This window comes from Anopheles marshallii, chromosome 2 (assembly GCF_943734725.1).
Source record: "Anopheles marshallii chromosome 2, idAnoMarsDA_429_01, whole genome shotgun sequence".
NCBI lineage: Eukaryota > Metazoa > Arthropoda > Insecta > Diptera > Culicidae > Anopheles > Anopheles marshallii.
Window position 1 is genome coordinate 31,631,679 of NC_071326.1, and position 24,871 is coordinate 31,656,549.

General features: G+C 43.0%; 3 protein-coding genes across 3 annotated transcripts; 2 read left to right on the forward strand and 1 right to left on the reverse strand.

Annotated features, from left to right (window-relative positions):
• The first annotated feature begins 5,877 nt into the window (after nt 1-5,877).
• Nucleotides 5,878-12,780, forward strand: LOC128707913 (hematopoietically-expressed homeobox protein hhex). The gene is made up of 3 exons (XM_053802870.1): nt 5,878-6,343; nt 12,156-12,355; nt 12,430-12,780. Exons 1-3 carry the CDS (start codon nt 5,878-5,880, stop codon nt 12,778-12,780), a joined length of 1,017 nt encoding a protein of 338 aa, XP_053658845.1.
• Nucleotides 12,781-17,507: 4,727 nt separating this feature from the next.
• On the forward strand, nt 17,508-21,490 carry LOC128717861 (prion-like-(Q/N-rich) domain-bearing protein 25). The gene is made up of 6 exons (XM_053811533.1): nt 17,508-17,572; nt 17,723-18,060; nt 20,285-20,434; nt 20,544-20,945; nt 21,063-21,208; nt 21,275-21,490. The coding sequence occupies exons 1-6, from the start codon at nt 17,508-17,510 to the stop codon at nt 21,488-21,490; spliced, it is 1,317 nt and encodes a 438-aa protein (XP_053667508.1).
• A 925-nt stretch (nt 21,491-22,415) lies between these two features.
• On the reverse strand, nt 22,416-24,231 carry LOC128707426 (major facilitator superfamily domain-containing protein 10). The gene is made up of 4 exons (XM_053802377.1): nt 23,788-24,231; nt 23,127-23,718; nt 22,714-22,881; nt 22,416-22,645 (listed from the first exon to the last, which is right to left on the reverse strand). The coding sequence occupies exons 1-4, from the start codon at nt 24,229-24,231 to the stop codon at nt 22,416-22,418; spliced, it is 1,434 nt and encodes a 477-aa protein (XP_053658352.1).
• Nucleotides 24,232-24,871: the final 640 nt, after the last annotated feature.

Below are 24,871 nucleotides of genomic sequence, written 5' to 3' on the forward strand. Positions count from 1 at the left end.
TAAGTGTAAATTAGTAATATTTAGAAAATTCTAATGGCAAGAAGTGATTATTGGTGTGTTTTGTTAAGAAATAAAAAGAAATGTTGTAAGTCATTTCTAGACCTAGATCATTTAAACCGGTAACATTTATCACTTTTCGTTATCCTGGTTAGGGTGTGATGGATATGTTTGGCTTCATGCGCATCATATGACACATTCCACATAAATTCCACTTCCTTGATTTCATACGTTTGTTTTGCGGGGTGACAGGTTCCACACAAACTACCCTGCTCGGTTTGCCGCTACCACCACCAAAACCACCTAATGCTACAGTCGCTTGCTTGCTTGGGGCCAGTACATTGTACTGCAGGATACATCTCTTGCATGCTTGCTTCCCGTTTTCAAAGCAGATGTTGCGCGTAATCCGATACAGATCCGATACATCTAAAGCTAACAAGCGCGATTTGTTTGCTTTACCCGCCATAAATACTGGCTGGCTGGTGTGCAAAGGCTAATGGCACGCAGGGCTCTTCACTGCGGCCACAGGAGATGGCTTGTGCGGTGGTAGAAGCTTTGGCGGGACTTCTGTGTGTGGTCGTTGCCGTGGTGGAATTAATCTTGATCGGTGGTCGGTGGCAAATATTATCACATTTGTTCTTATCATTCCATTATTTGTCTGTTTTGTTATATATTCTTTACTATAATAACTTTAAATCTGTCAAAAGCTATTTAAAAATCCTCATATATTTAACGAATTTTCTACGCATCATGTGTGGCCTTGTTTATTTTATATTTTTTTATTTTCCTAATCTTCCTATTCCGAAGCGTCCTACAGGCGATCATTCTTCGCTATCCATTATTCAATATGTTCCGAGCCGGCTATCCATAATCCGCAACACCGATGAGGGATTTTGCCCTCAATGTGTCAAAACGTTCCTAAGCGGCACAACATTTTCGGGGCACCGATTATTCTATTAACAGTATCGATTACGAGACTATTGACACTGTGGTTTCCAGTAACGGCGGCTAATGGATATTTTTCTATCTGAGATGCTATGCTACCACAGCGAGAAGTTTAGAGTGGTGAAATGGTTCGAGTGCTGTTGGTAATATTTTTCACTTTTCCGAGTTGTGGTGTCATATTTAAGATTGAAGTAACTATTGAAGGGTATGAAATTTAGAAGGTTTTAGTTAAATTATGAACATGATTTACATGTTGCGATAGCGTATAATACACTTAAATGTTGTTATTAGTGACATTGTTCTTACTTAATTACTTAATTACATAAAACATTAATAAGTTGCCCACAGCAACATCATCTAACCGCAATAGGTTCGGAGCAGATCGTTAGAAACCCATGGAGAACAAAATTGTTTCCCAATCCCTGCAACCCGCAACGAAGGCTTACGGAATCTATTTAGGAACGAAACCCGTTCCATTCGGACACACATCACACTAGTCGGGTTTGTGTCAGATATTTATTTTCTTTTTCCACCCATAGCCAAACAGCATCCACATGGTTGCGTTACCGCTTCCGCTACCTCCGACGGCAAGTTTACCGACAGCACCGAGCAAGGAAACCGATCCGTAACCGGAATCCCATATGGAAAGTGTGACAGGTTCGAGCGCAATGCGACTACTTGATTTAGGTAAAAACAAAGCATGAAAAAAATGGGAGAAAAAAAACTCACACACACACGATATGGTCCTGAAGTCACCGTGCTCCGGTAGGGATGACCCGGGAAAACCCATTCGAAATGAAAACATTCACATATCATGGCAGAGCGCGATCGGCGGTAAGACGGTCTCGTATACGATCGCTAGTTTTTCCCGAGCCTGTCCGCTGCTGGTGCTGGTTCACAGTGCGTGCTGCGTCGTGTGATGGCTTCGCCGGGGGCCTCCAACCATTTTGCATGCACATGGACCGGGCGGTATATTTATTTATTTATCCTAGAGCTAATTGATTTTGTGTCACATTCTGTTTGCATAACGAGCGCGCGGAACACCGTGCGTGAGTTGAGTGGTAATGTTCGGTGTATTCCGGAGGAAGAGTCATGTTTGAGATCGTTTAAGATGCTGGCCGTGGTAGATGGGACGATCGTCGATGAATGAACTGCTGCAATGATCATTTAATTGCCGATCAACACGATCGTTAAGCTGGAATCGTGGTGCAAAACAAAGCCTGGAGCAAATTCCATCACCTGTGATTACCAATTTCCCCGCGTAAGATGTCGTAACTACTGTACAACCTTTCGATACACCATCGATAAATCCGCTTTTCCCGTATTTAACAACCCAAAGCCGTCATCTCCTTTACCAAATGTTTACCGATTAGAGTTCCAAAGCCGAAAACGTAACAAATAAGAAAAAAACACACACCCAAGCAAACCACCAAAACGTGTGCGCCCGCCGCAGAAAAATGATTCCTTCGTATATTTGTTTATTCCGCTTCCGATATTCGATCAATCAAACAACGACAACAACGCACGAAAAGCGGCAGCAACAACAACGAAAAAGTGTGTACATTTCGATTTCAACAATTTCACCGAAAAACGATGTTTAAATTAAATGGCGTCTTAAGCCGGGGAAAAACGGTTCTTGATAATGTTGGGAGATTTCTTTTTTTGCTTCCTTTCAATGCTTCAATACATTGGAATGAAACATGTTTCTTTGATATGAATGATTATTGGGGCACATCTGGTTACATTTGCCCTGGGGAGGAAAATCCAGCAGGACCGGATTTTTGGTACGCCAAGGCAATGAATTTCTTAATGCAGTTGGTGTTTGGCGGGTTAGAGTCTTGTTTCGCAAGTTTTCTTTGGTACGGGAGAATTGTGTAATTGTGTTTCGAAGAATCGGAGAGTGAGCTGTGCAGTTTAATTACAAGTAACTGACGATTAACAATTTTACAGTTCATATACACAAATTTATATGGTTTATTTGGTTAACTACAACAATACAATAGAAATACATTGTTCTGACGTTTCAATACCACCACTTCATACTAATTCTACCCTATCGAGACTGTTAAACATTAGTATTAGTAATTTATACAACTTATGACTTATCTTATATACTTAGCCAAAGACTTCTATGACTCCAAGAAGTTTTATCCCTAAGTCAACAACGATCGTTAATTTTCTTGGACTTGGGCAAGGGTTTTATTAGAAATTTTAAATATTCTTCAGAAATAAGTATTGATACTCATTATATTCTTGGAATTCATAGTCATTGGAATCGGTGGACTTATTATCAATGCTAGTCTCTCTTGAATAGTTTCACTCTAATCAGCAATCCCTTCATATAGGGCCTCATTCACGCTGTTGCATAGTTCCTTGAAAAGAAGAATGAAAGATGCAGATAAGACCTCCACCGCACTTCTAGAACTGTGGCTATATACAGTATACCCACAAGGAGTCAGTTTGGAATCGAAACTTTGCATCCACTTAGATTACGCTGCACTTAACAGGTCTTTAAAGGGCTTGTTGATGCGGATGTCCAGGGTAATTCAGCGCTTGAGTATGGTTTATGAGGCCCCTCAACACCATTTGTAGGGATTGTTCATTGTTTACAACCCTTATTTTTAATCCCTGGATTGGGTCAGTTAATTCAGCGTGATCGTCATTATTTTGTCACTCGGCTTAATTTTAATTTTAATTATTCAAGGAATTGGGCTATCAGGATCTTTGACCCAAAATATTGCATTAACGGGATTTTTTATACATTTATACACAATATACGGTGATTGACCATTGATTAATCAACAACTCCATAGGCATAGGAGTTAAATTTGTATTTCTGTTTTAAATACAGTAATGCTAGGTGTTTCATTCTACGAGTATAACGCCCAAAATGGGGCTTCTAATACGTGGTGCAGTGATCCTGCTCAACATTATCTATTGTTAATTCTTCTTTTTTCTCGGCACAACAACATCAAGAGGTCTAAGCCTGCCATCTCTGAATTTGACTTTATTTACCCGTAGCTGGATAGTTAGTCCTGCCCACCGGGGATTGGCCCGGATGGGATTTTGGTCCGGTCCGTTCGTGTGAAGACCGGCGCCGCTATCATCGCCCCAATCTATTGTTTTTGTATATTTTTTTAATTTTCCTATAAAATAAAGAATTATATCCCGCCATCTTTTGTTCGATCTACATTTAACGTCATGTAGAGGTAATTAATTGGTATCGTAAACGTACGTAACGTAAATCTTAACGTGATAGTCAGAGACGGATCTTCCTACAAGCGGACTGAGCGGCCGCGGAGGGCGATCAACATCAACATATTCATGAGAATGATTGAAGATGGTGGGATATACTCAGGTTCGCCACAGCCCGTCCAATTGTCAGTTATTTGGGCTGAAAAATGTGGAGGCCCTTTTCAAATATTTTCAAACGTATTTCTTGTGACATAAAATCGAGGCTGGGAAGTTCTGTAATTATTTTAACCTGCACCAGCCGCACATATACAGTTCTAACAGCTTATACGTTTAGTTTAAGCATGGTATTATACCACCCAATATTTCTTTTCTATTCATGTCTTCCCGAGTCATCTTCAAGTGTGAAACACGACCAAATAATTGCTATACAACCTAACCTATTTGTTAAAAAACTCATACCTCTAGTAGGTTCAGATTTTTCTTTGGCATCTGACCTATTTTGTGGAAAGTTTGTCGATTGCTGGTTGCAACAATAGAAGTATTAAGGGCATGTTAAGGCCGTAATATCGACATCGTAAAGATCATAACGAGCGGAATGAAACGAACAGGTATGTTTGAAGTTGTAAGGATCGTTTAAACAAAGGACTTTATATTTATTTGTTTGAATTAAAATGTCAGAAAAAAGGCTTATAAAATAGCCCTATTATGTACCACGTTTAGTATAAAATATAAGTTTACAATCGCAATTGCATATGTGTTTATTTCGTGTTTTAAAAACTCATCTATAAAACTGGAAGTGGATATTGCGATGATTATGTTCTCAGTTGGATATTTCTATCTATTTTTGTATAAAATTAAGCCATTACAGATTTGTACAAATGGTTTCGATTGGAATGATTTGGCATAGCGTGGAAAAGGTATCCATTTTGCTCGTTAACTTCCATTTTTCGCTTCTACAAACAACCCTCCCTCCTCCCCCCAAATCAATGAATTGCATCATACTTATCGCATTACCTGTTTAGCAAGCTTTAAAAGTAAATTTGGCAATAAAAAAAACACACACACACACACAACCGATCAACCCCACACAGCATTAGCCAGTTTAGAGCCAGGTCCTTTGGCAGTCGGCAAACAAACCGTGTCGGAAGGAGGTGTATGAATGGAGGTGATAAAAGCTGCAGAATCAATCCAATCACCAACTCGCCCAACTACAGCAACCAAAAAAAAAAAAAAAACACCGGGAGAAGGACAAGGAAGGCAAACAAAAACACAAAAAAAAACCGGCAACCGCGATACGCATCCAAAATCGTTGCCTGTTTATCGTCGTTACCGCGAGGGTACGCGTTATCAGCCGAAATCGAAATTCGAATTCGAATTCTAATAAACAGTATTAATGTATATAATGCGTCGGATTGATAAAACTCGTTAGTCACAGATTGGTAGCCCGAACGTCGGAACGTTTCAGACCGTCCACGGTAGTAGTGTTTGAATGCCGGTTGTATTGTGCTCGATGGGGTGTTGTGGAGTGTGGTGATTATTTTTACAGTTTCGCTAAAAAGCTTCCGCATTTATTTCCCCTTTGTTGGGTGATCCTCGTTGGTGATATGTGATTGCATTCTAATTGATGTTGTGATGTGTTGATGAAGAAATACAAACAAACAAACAAAGAAGACGTAGCAAAATTAAGCCTCCCCTGAGCACCATAAGAAACAAATAGTTAACAAAAAAACTGGAAAGAAAATGAAAATGGGCTCGTCGAAACGCAAATCATCCTTCCGGATCGATGACATACTACACCAGCAGCGTGTCGAACAGCAGAATCTGCTCTACCAGCATCATCATGCCGGCCGCCTAGCCGGCGGTACCAGCACCGCCAACAGTTTGTCCAGTGACACCGGTCCAGTGCCGTCGGTGGGACATTCCGCGACCGGTAGCAGTTACAGCGGCCCGCTACAGAACCATACCGTGCCGCCGGACTGCAGTACGCCACCGGGTTCGCCCGTGCTTGCGTCACCGTTGGCCGTCAGCTCCGGCAGCCACGGTGCGTCGACCCGGTCGGAATCGCCCAAAAAACCCACCGCCATGTATCCGGGGCTGTTGGATTTTTCCAAAAATGTCTTACCGATCCCGCTACAGTTCGGCATGCCGGCGTTCAATCCACTCAATGCCGCTTATCTGGAGCATTACGCGTCCGTGCTACACAAAGGTAAGTTTGAGCTTTTAGTGTGAATGTTCAATGAAACGTTTAGTGTCAGATTAGTTGAGTAAAAAGTAGTAGTTTAGTAAATTTTGGGTAAAATTTGAGATCATGAAATGAGACACAATATACCGGCGCTAATTGAGCTGGAACCTGGGCAATTCCTCTTCCTCCGCACGACTTATTATCCAACTATGGGTAAATAAAGCCAAAGAAAGACAGAAATGGCAGGCGTAGATGGTCAACCTCTTGATGGTTTTAGTGTCACTAAAGCAGACTAAACAACATTTTATAACAAAATCGACGCATACGGATATGTAACACCTTTCAGTGCCGGAGCGTTGATGGATTGAAGATGACATTAGCAAATTTTACATCGAAATCACTACTAACCACCACACCCGAAGCTAATTGACTGCGTCATTATGGCGCGGATATCCCTTGCGCCACAAAAACGGTGGACTGGGAAGAGCTACAAAATGACTTTCACCTTCCATTTGGTGCGAATTAATCCCTTCGCCAAACGTGTTTCAATCGCACGATTGATCCGATTCCCCATTATCAGTAGTATCGAAGATGTGTCATTATTATTTTTAGGAGTATTTGCGAAATCAAACCAATAAGCAACAAACCCCTACCATGGAGGTAAGCATGCTAAGCACGGTTATAAACCACCGATCAAAAGCATTGATAATACCCATTGCCCTCGTTATCGATACGGCACAAATCGTGAAATAAAGAGTTCCTGCCACCGCCCTCACCAACTGGCACCTCTCTACCGCATATTTTCGATCCACATCCTGCCGGTTTGGTTCTGCGCTGTTTCAGTAGTGCTGCTGCGATATGTGAGAAAGCTCCCGGGCGTATTACGCCGGTACCGAAACAGTGCGACCGCCGGTTTCTAATCCTCCGGTAGTATGGCCCATTCTGCCGGGTGGCACCCCGCAAGAATGGGGCAATTGGTGCCGAATTCACTTTGTGCTCGGCACGCAACATGAAAGAAGCCGCCCAACGAACCCATCGAACGAGTAATCTTTCACCTGCAAGATTTATTAAGGTCCGTGTCCGTACACCCCTCGGTTTACGCCCGACCACTAATCGAGCTGCCAATTGATTTACGGCTATCGGCCGCAACACTTTGCATCCCGAGCACCCTGTGACCGTAGCGACAAAATGGGTTGTTTGATATTTGCACGGTTTGTGCGCTGGTGTGATAAGCGCAAGGGAACGATGGGCGCTGGTAGATCGCTGCCAGATGCAGGCGGTTCTGGGCCGGTTTTCCAGCAGCGAAAAACCCCGTGAGCCTGAGATTGATGTTTTTATTAGCGCTACCGGGTGGTTTGCTGCCGTGTGTCACACTCGTTTGGTGGTGAAAGTGTGGGAAAATGTAACGGTAGTCATTTGCGAAACGGTTCGGGCTCACACTGTTAGAACCTGAATCTGACCGGTGAGTTCGGAAAGAATCCTTCTTGGTTTAATGACAATTAAGGAAATCCTCATTATATTCCACCTCATTGGTCCAGCAATAATCCAGGCTCTGTTAACAGGTCCAGCCTACTTCAGAGCTTTACAAAGCATTTTTAGATCGAGAACCTCTACTCCTCTTAATAATTTTATAATAAAGTAGTTATTCATAGTAACGTTTATTCAATTATTGGTTTCTTAAGCGTATTTTTGCATTATTTTGATTAATTATATTGTTTTTTCTGTATTTTTAATGTGAATAGGTTGACTGAAGTAAAGAGAATAGAGATAATTGATAAATTTATTAAACAGACACTAATTGATAGCCCAAAATGGCCATTACTCGTCCGCTTAATAAACCACAAAAATGACCTAACCTGTAAGCCACGACTCAACAAAATGTTTATTGTACGGATTCAACTCTCAACTGATCCGTGTCCCACTTTGATGTTTGTTGGACACTGAGTGATTCAAGTCATGACGCCCGCCGGTTACATATTGAATGCTTAGTTTTCAAGACATTTTTTTGTTCCACCTATCGCTATCATTTTCTCAATTCTCGCCTTAGACGTCCTGGTGCATTTTGTTGCTAATATCTTAGTGTTCTTAGTGTGTTTTAATGCTGGTTTTAGTTTGTATTTTTGAAGCAACAGTAAGCAATTCAGATAACTAATTTTAATAATTAAAAAGAATACGCAAGAAGAGGCAAAGAGCATGAATATAAGTAAATATGTATGATTTAAGCCTAACATTTGTAATGCATGTATGTATGAATGTATTTAGACCATGTTCTTAGTTCAGATCTACGACCCAAATGTCTTGATGTTCCAAGTATCTTAGAACAGATCTCAGCTGATCCGACGGCAAAATATGCCAACGTAAAAAATCACCAGCCAAAAGTTCATGCTGATTGCTGGATAAATATTTGGTGAACCATAAAGAGGAGGTTACACCATCGAAGAAATCTATCCTTTACGCTAGCACCGGTTATAGCCGGTCCGATCGATCGATCTACAATGTGGTACCGGATCGTATCTCGTCGCCATCGGTCGCCTCAACTGTCGACCGGGCCGTGTATTACAACCGTGTAAGCAAATGCAATATGCAAACAAACGCCGTCTGATGCGTTCTGACGACTGACGCCACGTCGTCAAACTATTTGATCGCCAGTTGTTTTCGGGTGTTGGTGGGTCGCGACCGTCAGAACCTCATGCCGCGCGGTACCGAATCGATTCGGACGGCGATCGGCAGTGCCTATCAATCTAAAGTTAAATAAAGGCTCCTGGCGCCAATGCCGAAATCCCCAGCGCAAACAACCCCTGAAGCTTTTCCTATATTGAGTATGAGAGGGCATTTGGGACCACCGCATGGGTGGAGTCATTCTAGTCATTCGTACTCGTTATGGTCACCGTTGTGACGCGCGGTTAGGGTTCGAAAACGCGGAGTATTCGTGGAGCACCAGTGAAGCCGCCAATAGACGCGAAGGATTAAGTGCTGTTTTTCATTTTATCATAGATCACATATCACCCATACACCTTCCCCACCTACCACCGCACCAAGCAAGAGAGGGGGCGCTTCCCACTCGCTGACATTTGTGCCATTTGGCTTCGTGGTATCGGTCGGTCGCTGCCTTTGGGCACGCTGACTTGATAGAAACATTATCACCTTGCGTCGATCCAGTTTACCCCCATATCCACTGTCATCTATAAGGTTGATGTGGCCCAAAACACCTTCCAATCGCTGATAAAACCTAACCCGACGGTACGCCAGACAGACGCCTGGCCACTAAATAGCAAACAAGGGTATAAGAAAACACCGACCAATGATTATGTTTAATTATGTGTTTTTTTTCTTCTCTCTTTTATATCCCCAAATCACACCTCGATTTGTTGCGGATAGGGGCACAAGTAATGGACGGAGGGAAACCATTCGATAAACTGCCCCTGGTTGCCGTTTTCTCACCTGCACTTGGGGCCAAACGCTGAACGAGCGAACGTTACCCAATCGAGTGTGGATAAATCATGTTATTTTCCACACAAATGTCTCGCACAAGCGCTCATCATCGAAATCACGGCATCGTCGCTATTTGCGGTCGTCGTTTATCTATAGTGAACACGGGTGACTCCGGTTGCGCTATCAGGGATTAAAGATTCGCCTTTCCGTTGATGCGTTGTTGCTTGCCTCAACATCAGGGCTAACTGCTAATACACAGCGACATAGAGGGATGGTGACGGCATTTCGTTCTAATGTGTCGGGAAGCGAAATCACGGCCTGTGAAGTGGCCGATGTTCCCGGCCCGGGTCCCTAATCGTTCGCATTCGAATGACAAACGATTATCAATTTGACATTTCCTTCACCTTGATCGTAATCGGGTAGCTGTGGAATGAATAGCTGCTTTTGATGGTGCAGAAATGGGTTCTGCATAGGATTTCTTTGAGTAAAGATTGAATTACATTAATCGGTTCGCTTTACATTCCCTTTCGTTACCCATTTTCTCAATATTAAAGAAAATGTTTGAAGAATAATCGGAAACGATTATAGCAGCAAAAATCCTGTTTAAATTGAAATTATAATTACAGGATTTTTGATATGACAGAACAACGCAAGCGCCTATCACAACAAGCACAACACATGACATTTCAACGGCCTTAGAAGACACCGCAACCTCAGCAGGCATAGTTCAATGCAAGCACATGATATCGCAATGGCACCGCACCTTACCACACCACCCGTACGACGGTATTAGCCAAGTGCGATCCGACCAGTAAAAATGCGGTTTGTGAAGGATTTTGTCAACCAAACGATGTTAAAAATATTTCCTGCATTTATCGAATTAAATATGCTTTTCACGAAAAATCATCGTCTGGCTGTGAAATTCTATCCTGGGACACGTTTATACTCCACACGCATACTTCACTTGTACCGTCGTACTGGTATTGTGGTAAGCTGCGCTGCGATTGTGATATCATGTGCTTGCATTGAAGCATGCCTGCTGCGGTTGTGGTGTCTTCTAAGGCCGTTGAAATGCCGTGCTGCAATTGTTATAATAGGCCCTTCGCCACTGTTCTGTCAGCTCAAAAACCCAATCAGCATTAATAAATCAAAAATAATAATAATAAAATAAATCAAATAAACATTGTTGAAGAACTTGAAAACATGCTAGAGAACTTAACGCCCCGATTTATGCAATTATTGCAGTTCTTAAGCCTAGCGTTACATTTTCCCTTAGCACGTGCTTTCGGATTGCATACATTGCAGGCGCAAACAGTACATATTCGTAATTTTGAATACTTAGAAGAATCTATCCGTTATTTATATCTTAAAGAGGTTTTATATAAACGTAAAGAATCTAAAATTATAATGAGCATTAGATATGCGTAAAACTGCAGGTAATTGTCTTTACACATCGTACAAAGAAAATTGTGGTATCCACACCCAAATTGTTGCAGTTTCACGCGAAGTAATAAATATATTGGCGTATCATTGTCTCGTGCTATACGTACCCCGTTACACCGAAATCTCTTCCGGCAACCGATAGATAACAGCTGTCAGCAACCCCCCGCCGGGTGTAATATACTCCCGATCACCCGATATCACCGCAACTTGATTGAGCTGCTTTCTTTGCCCAACTGTACCGCGTTGCTATACCCCACACTACCCGCCTATTTGGCATTATCGTTTCACTCGATTAGCGAAAATTGCACCCTAAATGTACAGTGATTTTGTTGCCACCGGGCAAACACACCACCCTCACGTGTGTCTCCGTCGGTAATCCCGATTTCGTTTCGGAACACCGCAGACGGGCCCGTGTTTGGGAAGGGCAGTGCTGAAACAGATAGAACTTTACATAGAAGTAGACGACGGATGAATTCCTGTTTGAGTGTGCTAAATGCGCTTCGTTTACACTTGTGTGGTTCGAGAGTTCAGAATGCGATACTCTTAATCTTTCCGCAAACGTACGTGGGTTCCATCGGGAACACTGCGGTCGATGAGGTGGATGTGAGATAATTGATACAAATTAAATCAAGCTTCCGCTTCCGGCACTGGTTGCAGAGATTGACGGATAAGACAAATAGCGCAACCGCCCACGGCATGCGGTTATATATTTGCGTGGTGTATACTCTCCACTTCTTAGACTTCGTTACGTATGCGGAACAGGAAATGGTGCCGTATTTGTTCCCAGTCCGCATCCCTATCCTTTGCCGGAATATTGAATTAAAGCAACAACTCCTTCTGCATCACACAGTCCAGTATAATACTGTACAAACAGAAAAGTGCCCCCAATTTTTCCGGTATTTGGTTCACTCGCATCTCCCTTAGCTTATGGTTTGTTTTTATTTTCCTTTCCAATTTACAGCATCGCCACGTGTTTGGCCGTTCTATCCCCACCCGTACAGCTATCTGCTGCCAACGTGCGGCTCCAAACGTAAAGGTGGCCAGGTACGGTTCACGCCCCAGCAGACGCAAAGTTTGGAGAAGCGATTTTCCAACCACAAGTACCTATCGCCAGAAGATCGTCGAAATCTGGCCATTCAGTTGAAGCTCAGTGATCGGCAGGTTAGTAACCTATCGAAGTACCTATCGAAGTTAGTCAAGTAATGTTTTACTCGTTCTTTCTCCTCCAAACACAGGTTAAAACATGGTTCCAAAACCGACGCGCTAAGTGGCGTAGGGCCAACAGTGGCTGCCAATCGACGGACGGTCTTGGCGCATCGGATGGGATGGGAGATGCGGCCAAAATGGCATCCGCCGCTGGGACGAATGGTGTCTCCGGTACAACAACCCGTCCTGTGCATAATAAATACACGAGCGAAAACGATGAAGACGACGGTGCGGATGAAGGAGTGGCACGGTATGGCCGGAGAACGTCATCTTCGATGGAGTTTGATGGAAAGAGCACCGACAGCTACTCGGACCGTGGCACGAGTGAAGAACGGGACGATGAGGAAGATGATCGGACATCACCGATCGATGTAATTTAGCGTCTGTCCGTTGTGTCCATTGGTCCATGCATGTGTACATACGGGTGCTGAGGGAATTCGAATTTAGCATTGTGTCATACCAATATAGTTAAATGCTAGGTAAATGTATTAGTTGGCTCTATTCACAGTTGGTCAAAATAAATGTAAGAATTTTTTGCTAAAGTATCACATGGTAATGTTTATTTGCCATCATTAATTGAATGGCATTTGTATGGTTTTGGGCGCAGCCTAGTCCTACAATTGGACCTAATAACTATTGATGAATTTTGAAGAATCTTTGAAGTTTTCAGGCAGTTTTTAATTGATTGACAGGAGATATGAAAAATGTCGTTAAAAGCCACTTCAATTTCGATATAAAGGATCTAAAGAACCGTAGCTAGAGCAACTCTGGGAAATTCCTAGCAATGGACGCAATCGCTTATAATCTTGAACAGATTACTCCCAGTGAGGAGAACAGCTACAAACATTTGTTGTCCCATGTGACGTTTATCGCAGACTGTGGCGGATCAACCGATTGGCGGAGTAACTTGAGCGGGGCCCCGAAAAAAGCGGTTTAGTAGGAATAAGTGCATGAATTATATCAGAAAACGGGCCCGAAAAGCGACCCTTTAGTCCTCGCTGTATGCAAGAGCGGACCAAAGTGTACCACAAGGGACCGGGGGAGAAATTAATACGCGCTCCACGCCGCGAGAAATTGTACAAAACAATCTATCCACAGCTTCCGATTACCATTCGGAAGGTTGGTGGTCTTGGGTAAAACGTTATAATTAACCATTTTCGAAGAAATGTGTACAAGCCCTCTGTTCCTTCTGGGCGATTTCCTCTTGGCTAGACGCAATTTATCTTGACAAACAGTTTCACAATACAACGTCCATCTAGTCCAGAGCTGTTCTAGTGCTTCACTGTTCACTGATCAATGACTGGACTCCCCGGGGAGATCAGTTTGTCTTCAATTTGCACCTTAATGTTCTGCCGAACTTTACCTCGATGTCTAGTATCGCAGCGTTCCTTGCTGTGGTGGCCAGGACAAGACTACTACTTGGTATTCCTTTCCTTTTTTAAGATAGTTGAAGACATACACGAAATCAGTTCGCCCATGTCGGGCGAATACGAAAAGATTTTGGTTGGTAAAACTTCTTCGATACGGTGTGACGCATACTGCTGTTTGAAGTCCTTAGATGTGCGTAGTACGAATCTCAGTGGTTAATTGCGTCGAGCAATCATTTACTCAGCTTCTGCAGGCCAAATAATCAGCTTTGTGTAACATCAGGACGTTAGTGAACTGTGTGAAAAGTAACGAATCACAATGGCTACACTGTGGTACCTCATAACCATCCATCAAAACCATCGAGACATTCTTAACAAAATTAGCTGCGCATATTCAGCCATCCAAAAACGATTACAGCGTAGTTGGGAAGGTTTGAGTAGACCGAATGTTATGTTCAATCCCGTCAAAAATTGCCTTTATTTCCGATTAAATTACATCCGCCTGCAGGCTCTTGACCGATGTTGCGAATACAACGCGCAGTGAATTCAAGTAGACTGGTTCCAGCTGAGCGCCCCGCAACAAATTACGTATTTGATTAAGGCTCCAAAAGCTGTTACAGTCACGTTAAACGGTTACGAAATTCCGTGCGGCAACACCCTGGACGACCTTTGCTCAATAATTGATCGCATAAAACGTCATCAGGTCCGGTCGACACCGTGCGATAACGCAAAACCATTCGGTGTAATTCTAATAAATCAACCCGCGCTTGTGTCGCGCATGGCTCATATTGCTATCGGAGTGTATCATCGACGCGGTTTGATCAACGCACGGATCAAAGACTGCATTCGATACAATCCTTGCCTTCTGATTTTCACCTGTCTACGAGCGTTTAAAGTTGACGTCAACAATTTGATCGGTTTGTTTTTTTTTGAGAACTGTTCAGCTCGGTCTAGCGCATCAATGGTACGATGAAATCGTCACACCCGTGCAACCAATCTTTCTAATCGGATGCTAACGGTTTGATAACTAATCGATGTCCGCGTGTTTTTGATGTGTTTCCTCACAAAATTCTTCATCCCCTATCGGCATCGATCGCTATCATTGGCATCGATTTTGAAATTGTTTACAGTCGATACACACAATTACCTTTACCGGTGTACCGGTGGCATCGGTAACATCCATCTTGGCACGTTGTAGTACCACCTGTTGAGTGCTGCATTACTGGCTTCTGTGTCGCTGCGACACCAACCTTTGCCCCGGCTGGTGTGCGGCCCCGCGGGAAGGCAAACAGGGTTCGTTTTTCCCTTTAAAACTGTTAATTGATCGTTTCGTACCTTTCACCGCAGCACGCTCGACCGGCAACCAAGTCATCATCGTTCGACGAATCTACGAATCGCCATCGGAAAGGATGATGTTATCGAGCGCAACGCTTATCATAATCACCCGCTGATAAATCGCACACCGATGGGCAATGTTGGCCGGTGCCGCGTACGCCCCAATTCCGGCCCCGGTTTAAAGAGGCTCATTAGTGTTGTTGTTTTCATCGGCCGAGGCCGACCAATTACCCTTCGATCCGTTCGATTGACAGTCGCTTAATCACCCACGTCCGTGATGTGTGGTGTCAGCAAACTGGTCCGCGCCTAATCGGGGTATAAAGGTAATTGAATTTCATAAATAGGTACATTGAAGGATCGTCTTACAGCTACATGGAAGGTGTTGTACCACCGTACATACGAAACATCCTGATGATATTCACAGCAGCTTTTTGGAGCGTAATGATGAAATGAGCGAAATTGCCTTCGTCATGTTCGATCGATCATCATAAAGCTTACCATATTTTTGCTTTACAAGCAATTTTTTATGCCAAAAATTTTACTGGAAATTCAATGTTTGCCACAGTGAAATATGCTCACTGAGTTCAAACAACTGTTCATTTGAATTACACGCTTTCCGTTGCATAATTGGTGCGTAATTTCAAACTTTCCTGCATCAATTAACGCTTTTGCATGAAAATAGCCATTTTCCCACATTGTTGTCATTCAGCGGACGGTTCAAACAAACCGATCTTCTTCGCCTATTTAACCCACAATCTGATCGCTAATTTTGTCTGACAAACCCTAATTAAAACCCTCGTCTTTCAATGTTCTTTTAATGGGGGCGCACAAAATAAAATTTGTCTGCCAATTCATTGGGACTTGGTGATTACACAATGATTTTGTTTTTTTTGTTTTAGTTTTATTATAATTTAAAATCGCGCAGCTTCCGCTTAGTTCCCATACAGCACGGCCTATTCCACGCGTAAGCGCGCGTATTTCATTTTACCACCGTTTGTTTTTGTTTCTCTCCTTCGCTCTCTCTCGCTCTCTCTCCTTCTCTTTTTTTCCATTTTCATCTCGTTTTGTGTTTCTTCATAATGTTGCCTCGTGGGGGGGAAAAACAATGGCATGCTGCGTTTTGCAGTCGGTTCATCATTTTCGAGGTTGAACGGTGGTGAGATTCATGCGCTGGTATCCACAAATTTGTTACCCCGTAGTCCGGTGCTCCAAGAGAGGGTGTGTGAGTGTGCCGCGGGATCCAAGTTCCAAATCTGTGTGTATCAACAACTGTACTGTTTCGAGTTTTTCCTCGGCCAAGCCCCGAAGCGCTGTAATTGTCGATTGATTATACCGTGAAAACTCGTTGCCCCTTTCCGAACCGACCTGTCTCGCGGGAGGCCACTGTCACTATGGGTCCGCTGGTCGAAGTGTTAGGACAGAATGGATTTTTTCTATACAAAATTGTAAGACTAATTAAATTTACACGAAGTTTATTAATTAAATGCTCAAAATTTTAAATGAATTAGAGCAGAGCAGATCATGCTTTTATAATTGTAGAAAAGATAGTTGGAAACTATCAGAGAGAATTCCGAACCAGTATATCAACCACTGGTCAGATGAAACTCAACTCAACAGATGAAAAAGATGAAAAAAAAATCCCTAACAGAGGTGATCTACAGATAAGTGATCATCTCCGTAGGTCGACATATTTTTAAACATCCATGTAAAAATAAGACAAGCACAAGATAGTAAATATTGGCCTATAGAACAAATGCAAAGTAATTTTTTTAATACTTTATCAATGGGTACATAAAATACAAGGCATTAGTTTTTACTAACATCTTCTTAAAAATTACTTCTGTATTTTTGACTTTATTGTCTTCATTGTGTCTTCATTGTCATTGATCCTTATCAGGATCAAGAAGTTTGTTCGGCAAAGCAGGAATCATTACTTGATTCTGCTCAAATAGTACTGAAAAAAGATGAGATAGGTATGGAATTTGATTCGGTGGATTATGGATCTGATTCGGTACAAACATTTACTCATGACTATACTGAAAGCATTGCATTCATACATTCTTCTAGAGTGACAATCGAAATTCCATTCAAGGAATTTGCTTTGTTTTGAACAAAATCCAAAAATTGTGTAGAATTTCATATCTTTCTCGACATAATCCAGTTCAACTTGAAAAGAATCCAGAAATGACTTCGACTTTGCCACACGAATTCGATAAAATTGTATAAGCCTACAGAACTCCAAAGCCAAAGAGAAGAAGTTGTGCATCGTTCCATAAATTGCCAAAATTATAAAATGTTTAAATGATAAGTGTTTTCTAAATATTTGACTTTCAATTCCTTGGCCGTATTTGTAGACCGTTTCCTTCAGCTAAATGAGTTCTATTTTACCATAGTTCAACCACACAATGGAGAAGACCAATGAATCGGAATGGGAAACGCGGCAACGCCATCACGGGAGGGTTGCGAGAATGTGAGAGGAAAATTCACAAAAAAAAGATTGACCGCGCAATTCCATCACGTTCCATTGTTGTTTAGTGCGCAGCATCGAGGGGTTGTTTGATGTCTGTTTTTTTTTTCATTTCGGAGCGTCTCTGTTCTTCTACCCCAATCGTTGTTGCAGCAACAAAAAAGGCAAATTCACCTCCACCTATCCTAACCCACACATTTCCTCCCTTTCCCTCTCTTTTCACGTGGGGTACGATGACCAGGGCCGCAAAAAGAGAAAATGTGGATCAGTGTGCTATTCGATTCCGGGGCGTAATGTTGTCGGTGCCACGCGATCATACCGCGCCGTAGCAATAGACGTGTGGACCATGTGCACGTTCGACGCAACCGGTCGGCCCAAACGAACGTCGACGACGCCCGGAAGTCTGCGGTGGATGACGGTAGGCGTTGCCGCACTCTTGCTGCTGCTGGCCACCATCGGAAGTGTTGTGCAGTGTCAAACGTTTATACGGCGTAAGTGGAGTGCGGGGTTTGTTGTTTGTTGTGCTGTGACCCTCAGTGTGCGTGTGTTTTCTGCTTGCAATAGGCAATTCACATTTGTTTGATCACTCGATCGGATCTCGAGGTCACGTTGCGTTGTGCGAAAATGGTTCAAAAGTTGACACATAATAACCAAAAAGGGGAACCAGATTATGTTCAAAACTGATAAATGCCGTTAATGGTGTGTTGGTAAACATTCGACAGAAACGTTCAATTGCACACTAACAACACAGCACGATCAGTGTGCCACACGCGAAACGAAATTCCAATCGAATGAGGTGCAGTGAACAATTGTCTACAAGCAGTAATTCGAATGCCAGCGTCGGATCTATCAAAACCGCGTGCGATTTGGGCCTGTAGTGGGGTCCCGATTGCGAGCTCACACTACTGGCACGTCTAGCACAGAGGGTGTGTGTTGGGGGTGTGTTATCAAGGATGGGCTATCGCAGCCAAACCGATTTGTGCCACGCTATGCATTAATCATTATTGATTGGCACTTGGGTGGAAATTGATTGGATGGGCTAACAATAAAATTATAAGTGATCGAGAGCCCTACGTGCTGATTAAAAATCGGTCAATCGACCGATCAATATTCGGTTCTATGTGCTGTATGGGAATTTGTCTGCAACAGGGGTGGAATAAATACGTATTATTTCATACATTCATCGTCGCTACCCCTGATGCGGTGGTCGATAATCTTCTTGAAATAATGCGTCAATCATCACAAAAAACACACATAAAATTTGTTTGGTACTAAAGTTTGTACCAACACTTAAATTATGTGTTGAAAATTTAGATAATTTTCGACTTATCCTCCAACGTATTTGCACGAATTTAAAATATTGCAAATAATTGTGCATTGATATTCATACGTTGAAAAATTACAGTTTCAGAATATGTCATTTTAACATATTGTAACATTATTATGTGCGCCGAATTGATTAGAATTGTTTCATGAAGTTTATATGGCTCAAATGCAGTTGTAATAAAAACCGAAGTTCTAGCAAGGCTAATTTCATTCATTATCGAAGTATAACAAACCAAAGATTCAAAGTTTGCATATCCCTGCCCTACAGTGATTCTAGTTTTTTTAACCGGAAAGGTGAACTTAATGACTTTGAATTATTGTTGTGTGTAATGGTAAGGTTCAACAATTTAAATACCTTGATGGTTTTATAACTTGAAATAGTATATCTGACCTACATCGCATTTGGCTCAATCCGTAAATGTAGCATCTTGTAGAAGAGGAGTGCTATTAGCATAAAAACAGACCAGAGTACCAACTAGTTTCGTAGCCTTCACGGTTCACAAATCAAAAAACGCAAAAAGATGCTCCACTCCACAACTGGCTGCTGCTGAAAAAGGGAATATAAAAAAAAAACTCCCATTGGGTGTACCACCTATCGATCGGTATGGAAAAAAAACAGCACTGTAGCGACTGCGCCCTCACGGGTTGCACTTTAAAGGTGTGTACTGCACACGCAAATGGCCTTCGCGTACTTCCGCTGGTCCGATCTACCCTCCCAGGCGCCGATGCTCGCGGTCGGACGGAAGTGGATACCCATATGCGGACTGGATTCCTGGGTGGGAAACGTGCGGAAAGGCAAAGCCATTCGGTGTGGAGTGTGGATTCGAGGTTCATTATTCCCGATTTTACATAACATCGGCATCATGCGGCCGTACTTCAAATGATTAGCTCTGAGTAATGGGAAGCGAGAAGGCATAGCAAAGCCAGAACGAGAACGAGAGAATGAAGATCTTCATACGGCTTAGAAGAGGCGTAGTAAGTGAGGAAGATGCTTAAACCATTAACTCCATATCGAATGAGGCTAAGAGTGCTACGGAGGTGTTTGGGCACGTAAAGATAAGATAGGAAAAAAACTCTATTTTATCCCTTCACAATGGCCACGATGCCGCTAGAGTGCGTGCGTGAGATTGAAGCATCTGTGTTTTTTTTTCTTCTTGAAAGCCATGAATATAATACACGCAATTGTAACCTCGTATGGTAGTAACGCTAGTGGCTAGAGCGAGCGCACTCGATCGAGGTAAAAAACCCTCCGAATATAGTGAAGTAGCCGATGGTTGTTTCGTTAAGCAAAAGTAACAGTTAGTGATCAACATACGATACGAAAAGAATCAGATGAATATATGACGGTATAGTGCGCTCCTATTTCAAATGTACGTACCTACCCCACAGGAACGGCGAACGTTTGCCGCACGGACGATGAATGTCCGGTGCAGGCATACTGCGAACGGTACAACTCGGTCCACGAGTATGGCGTTTGTTCGTGCATGGCCGGTTACTTCGCCGTGACAGACAGTAATAACACGCGTCGATGCTTAAGAGGTAACACAGTTTTGTCTAACATTTACTAACACTAACCACAGCGCGTCCCCACGCAGTATTGGTAGAGAGATGTTCCAAACTACATCCCATATTTGTTTATCGTTACTAGCGGCAACCGACATCGGGGACTATTGTCTACACAACGACCAGTGCCAGTATACGCTGAGTACCGGCAATTCGGAATGCCGGGACAATTCCTGCCAATGCGTGGACGGTGCGCATTACGTTGAGCGGGAGAAGCGTTGCTACAAGACGAGCTATCTCGGCGAATACTGTCGGTTGACGAACAATTGCATCGGTAACGATACGTACTGTCGCGATGGGATCTGCGTGTGCACCCCGGGCAAGCATCCGAACACGGACCGCAACCGGTGCCTGCACGATGCCAAACTCGGCGATCAATGTTTCCGTGACGAGGAATGCGTGACGAATAATTCGCGCTGTTCGCAGGAGATCTGTACGTGCCGCGTCAGTCACGTGTTGAACGAAATGCGGAATCGCTGTTTGCCTAGTACGTACGATTCACGTGATAGTGGTTTGGTTTTGTCGCAAACACCATGCCTTAATGGTGGTGGATGCTGCATACAACATTGATTAATTTATCCATTTTTTATTTTTATTTTTGCAGTTGCGAGCAAAATTTATGATCTTTGCGAGGAAAACATTCAATGTCTGTACAACATTCCCCATTCGCAGTGTCGTATCACAACCGGCACGGATGGTATAACTGCGGGACGATGTACCTGCGCGAGCCGTTTTCACGAGGCAGGATTTGTACGTTGATCTCTTTTCCATTTCCATATCATTTCCCTGTCTAACACCGTTATCACTATCTTACAGAAATGTGTTTCATCGGTACACCTGAATGGAATCTGTGAGGTGAACGACAACTGCATCGATCGGGACACTAGTTGCTTCCATGGGCGCTGTCGCTGTATCGATCACATGATTGACATAGATGGCATATGCGCCGGTACATCCGCACTGCAACGAGGCGGCAGTGCGTTCTGTGCGGTTGTGCTTGCCGTTCTGGGCAACTGGTATCGCATTAGCTGACCATGACGGAGGACTTATTATTTATTATCTTATTTGTCGGCACAACAACCTCAAGAGGTCTTAGGTCTGCCATTTCTGGCTTTCTTTGACTTTATTTACCCGTAGCCGGATAGTCAGTTCTGCGTACGGACGATTGTTCTGGGTTGCATTTTGTACCGGTCCTGTCGTGTGAAGACTGGCGCCGCTACCAATACACCACCGGGCCGCCCACAAGGTCGCTTAAAAACCGCGCATATTACACCAAAACATTAAACAATCTCATACCTACTTGTAGTGTCTAGCTTAAAATACTCAGTAGATAAAGTAAACATGAAGCTCTGAAAACTCTAAATTGCTTTTGGTTGATTTGATTTCAATTGATGCTAATTTTTAAAAAATCACCTCATTCATTCTTACCAAATGAAAACCAATGAACTGTGTTTACACTGTTACGTCGACTAATTTTGAAAACGGTTTATATATTCGTATTGTACTTAGTAGGAAATAAACACATTGTTATAAGTGATGTTCAAATGTATCTTTTTAGTATTGCTTTAACAATGTTGCATGATGATGACGGTGATGATTAGTACATGTACTTTGCTTATCTATTTCACAATATTGCTCTTACTCCTCAACACTTTCTTTAACTAATTGGTTGAATACTGTTTTATTCCTTTTTTATGTTCCCTAACGTTTGATTTTTCTACATTACTTTCTCGCGATGGATACTTTCATAATCGTTTTAGAAAAAAATACTACTCGACTACATCAGAGACTCGAAACCCCAACAGGACCATTGTTTTTATAAAACCTGTTGGTAAGGAATTTTACAGAATACTGTAAGAATATCAATAAGGGATCTCTTAGTTTTATAAATATATGTATAATATAACAATACAAAAGACGGAAAAAAGACAACAAATGTTACGGTGGGATACACAATTCACAGCTTTAAGTACTGCAGCATGAGGGCGGGCCACAGTAGCAGCAAACCACCGGCGATGTAAGTTAACCGAGCACCGACACCCCAGAATGCGACGGACGCTACGATCGGTCCGACCGCTCGTGCAAGCGCACCCAGCGATCTAAACACTCCCAGCACGGTACCTTTCTGGTGGAAGTCGCCATACTTTGATGTGATTGTGGTCATGCACGTTACCACGAAGGCGGTGGCTGGAGAAAGATGAGAAAAAACATGAAAAGTGGTTTTATACACATTTGAGACAAGATAGAATTCTTACAGATGGCAAATAAAATCATGCCCAGGTAAAGCATAGGGGAAGACTCCGCCAAACCGACGATGATGAAGGCTGGAATAATTAAATACAGTCCAAATACTGCGGAAGCTTTTACCAAACGATCAGGAAGCCGGCGCACAACCGAACCCTGCAGCAGCGCCATTAGTACACCTGTAAAGGTATTGATCAGTTTTTAATAGTGTTGTGAGAAAGTTATTACGAATTGAATTTAAGAATCTTTGATGAACTTTGAAATTCGGGGATTTAAGAATCTACGATGATACATGAATGTTTTATGTTGAATATCTTCTCATGATTTGAGTGACTGAAGATTCATATGAATGATTATTCACGATAGATTCAAACGACACAACTGTAGTTTTTAAAAATATTATAAAGAAGTTGCATGTACGCACCTGTAGTAAGGAACACTTTCGCTTGGTCAATTGACGTGTAGCCGAACTTGTGGTACATTAAAAATGTCACCGTAAACTCTAGCCCGGAGTATAGAAAAAGGTACAAAAAGTACGTTACGCCCAAGCTGCGTAGAGAGCGCACATCCTTCTGGGACAGATTTTCCACCGCGGAAAAGCGAAACAATGCTCTAATACTGATATGGTCGATAGCATGCGACAACGAGTTGATGATACGGTTCGACCGTTTCTCTTTTGGTAGCGTTTCCTTCAGACACATCGTTAGAAAAAGAATGTCTGCCACGGCTAGCAGCATCGCAAACATAGCCGGTGCGAAAAACCACAGCGTACCGGTTTTGTCCGAAAACCGTGAAAACATTGCACCGATCATTGGACCCGCAATGAAACCGAGCGAAAATGCAATTCCTACAAGGGCCATCGCTTTGCCACGGTTCTGCTGGTTCGAAACATCCGTGATCACGGCCATACAGAGCGAAACATTGCCCTTGCTAATGCCACCGACAAAACGAGCGATCACAAACAGCAGGAACGATTCCGAGTACGCCCAAATTCCGTACGAAGCAGCAATGCCGGTCTAAAAACGAAAAAAAGCAGGAAACGTTAAACGATTCGATGCGTCCGATCACTTTCACCTTTCACCTACCGCGCACAGCAACATGAGCGGTTTACGGCCGTAATAATCTGACAGCGCTCCGACGATCGGACTGCTCAGGAACTGCAGGAAGCTAAACATGGAACCGAGCGCACCACCGAATAGGACACTGGTAAAACGTTCCGGGGCACCGATCCACACCTGGAACTGTTTAATACTGTTTGCCAGATATCCGTACAGCTGGTTGTCATTCTTCCGGTAGTACTCGAGCAGGGACGGAAGCAACGGCAGTATCATCGTGAACGCAAGGAGATCCAGCAACAGCGAAAAGAAGATAACGTACGCTGTTCGATGGGTACGGGTGATGTCCGTGATGGTTTTCGATGTTTCCGGCACTTTTTCATGTTTGGGCGCGGGTTGCTGCTTGTTGCTTATGTTGTGTGAAGTACTCGCTACGGCGGAACGCTTCTTTAATTCATCCATGTTGTACGTCATGTTAATGCAGGGCTGAAGTGTGAGAGCATACAACAAAATTATCGATTAGCTACAGCTTAGCGGAGTCTGAAATTATCCTTTCAAACAAACATTGCGCAGAACATAAATCGAACAAAAAATGATCACCTTTTATCACAATTCTGCACACTAATGCCAACCGATTTGCACGATCGTAGTGAACGATCAAGTACGCCGAACAACTAAACCGCGGGCACACCAATAGCTGAACAGCTTTAAGCCACTGCTGTTACGTTGTATGTTTCGCTTTATTACTTGCAAACCAATAAGAGCCGAACGCGTGTCCGTCTCAGCACTGTCTCGACAGCCACGATCACAAGATGGTATTAAAACAGCTGCGTGAGATGTCTAGACCAACACATAAAACGTACAACCGGATCGCAACGGCTATGTGGATCGTACTTTCACTTTTACCACCCTGTCGAGTTTGACCGTGTGTTTTGCCATCTACCGCTGCTCTATCCCAAAGAAAGCCACCGATGGCTTCGCAGCCCGCACAACTTTCCGCTACGATCTTCCACCGGTGCAAGCGTACACAAATGGGTTTGTAGTGGTGATGCTGTTTCGTAGAGTTAAGATTCAATGGTACATTGCAACGCACGTCAAATGGACTCGTGGGTGG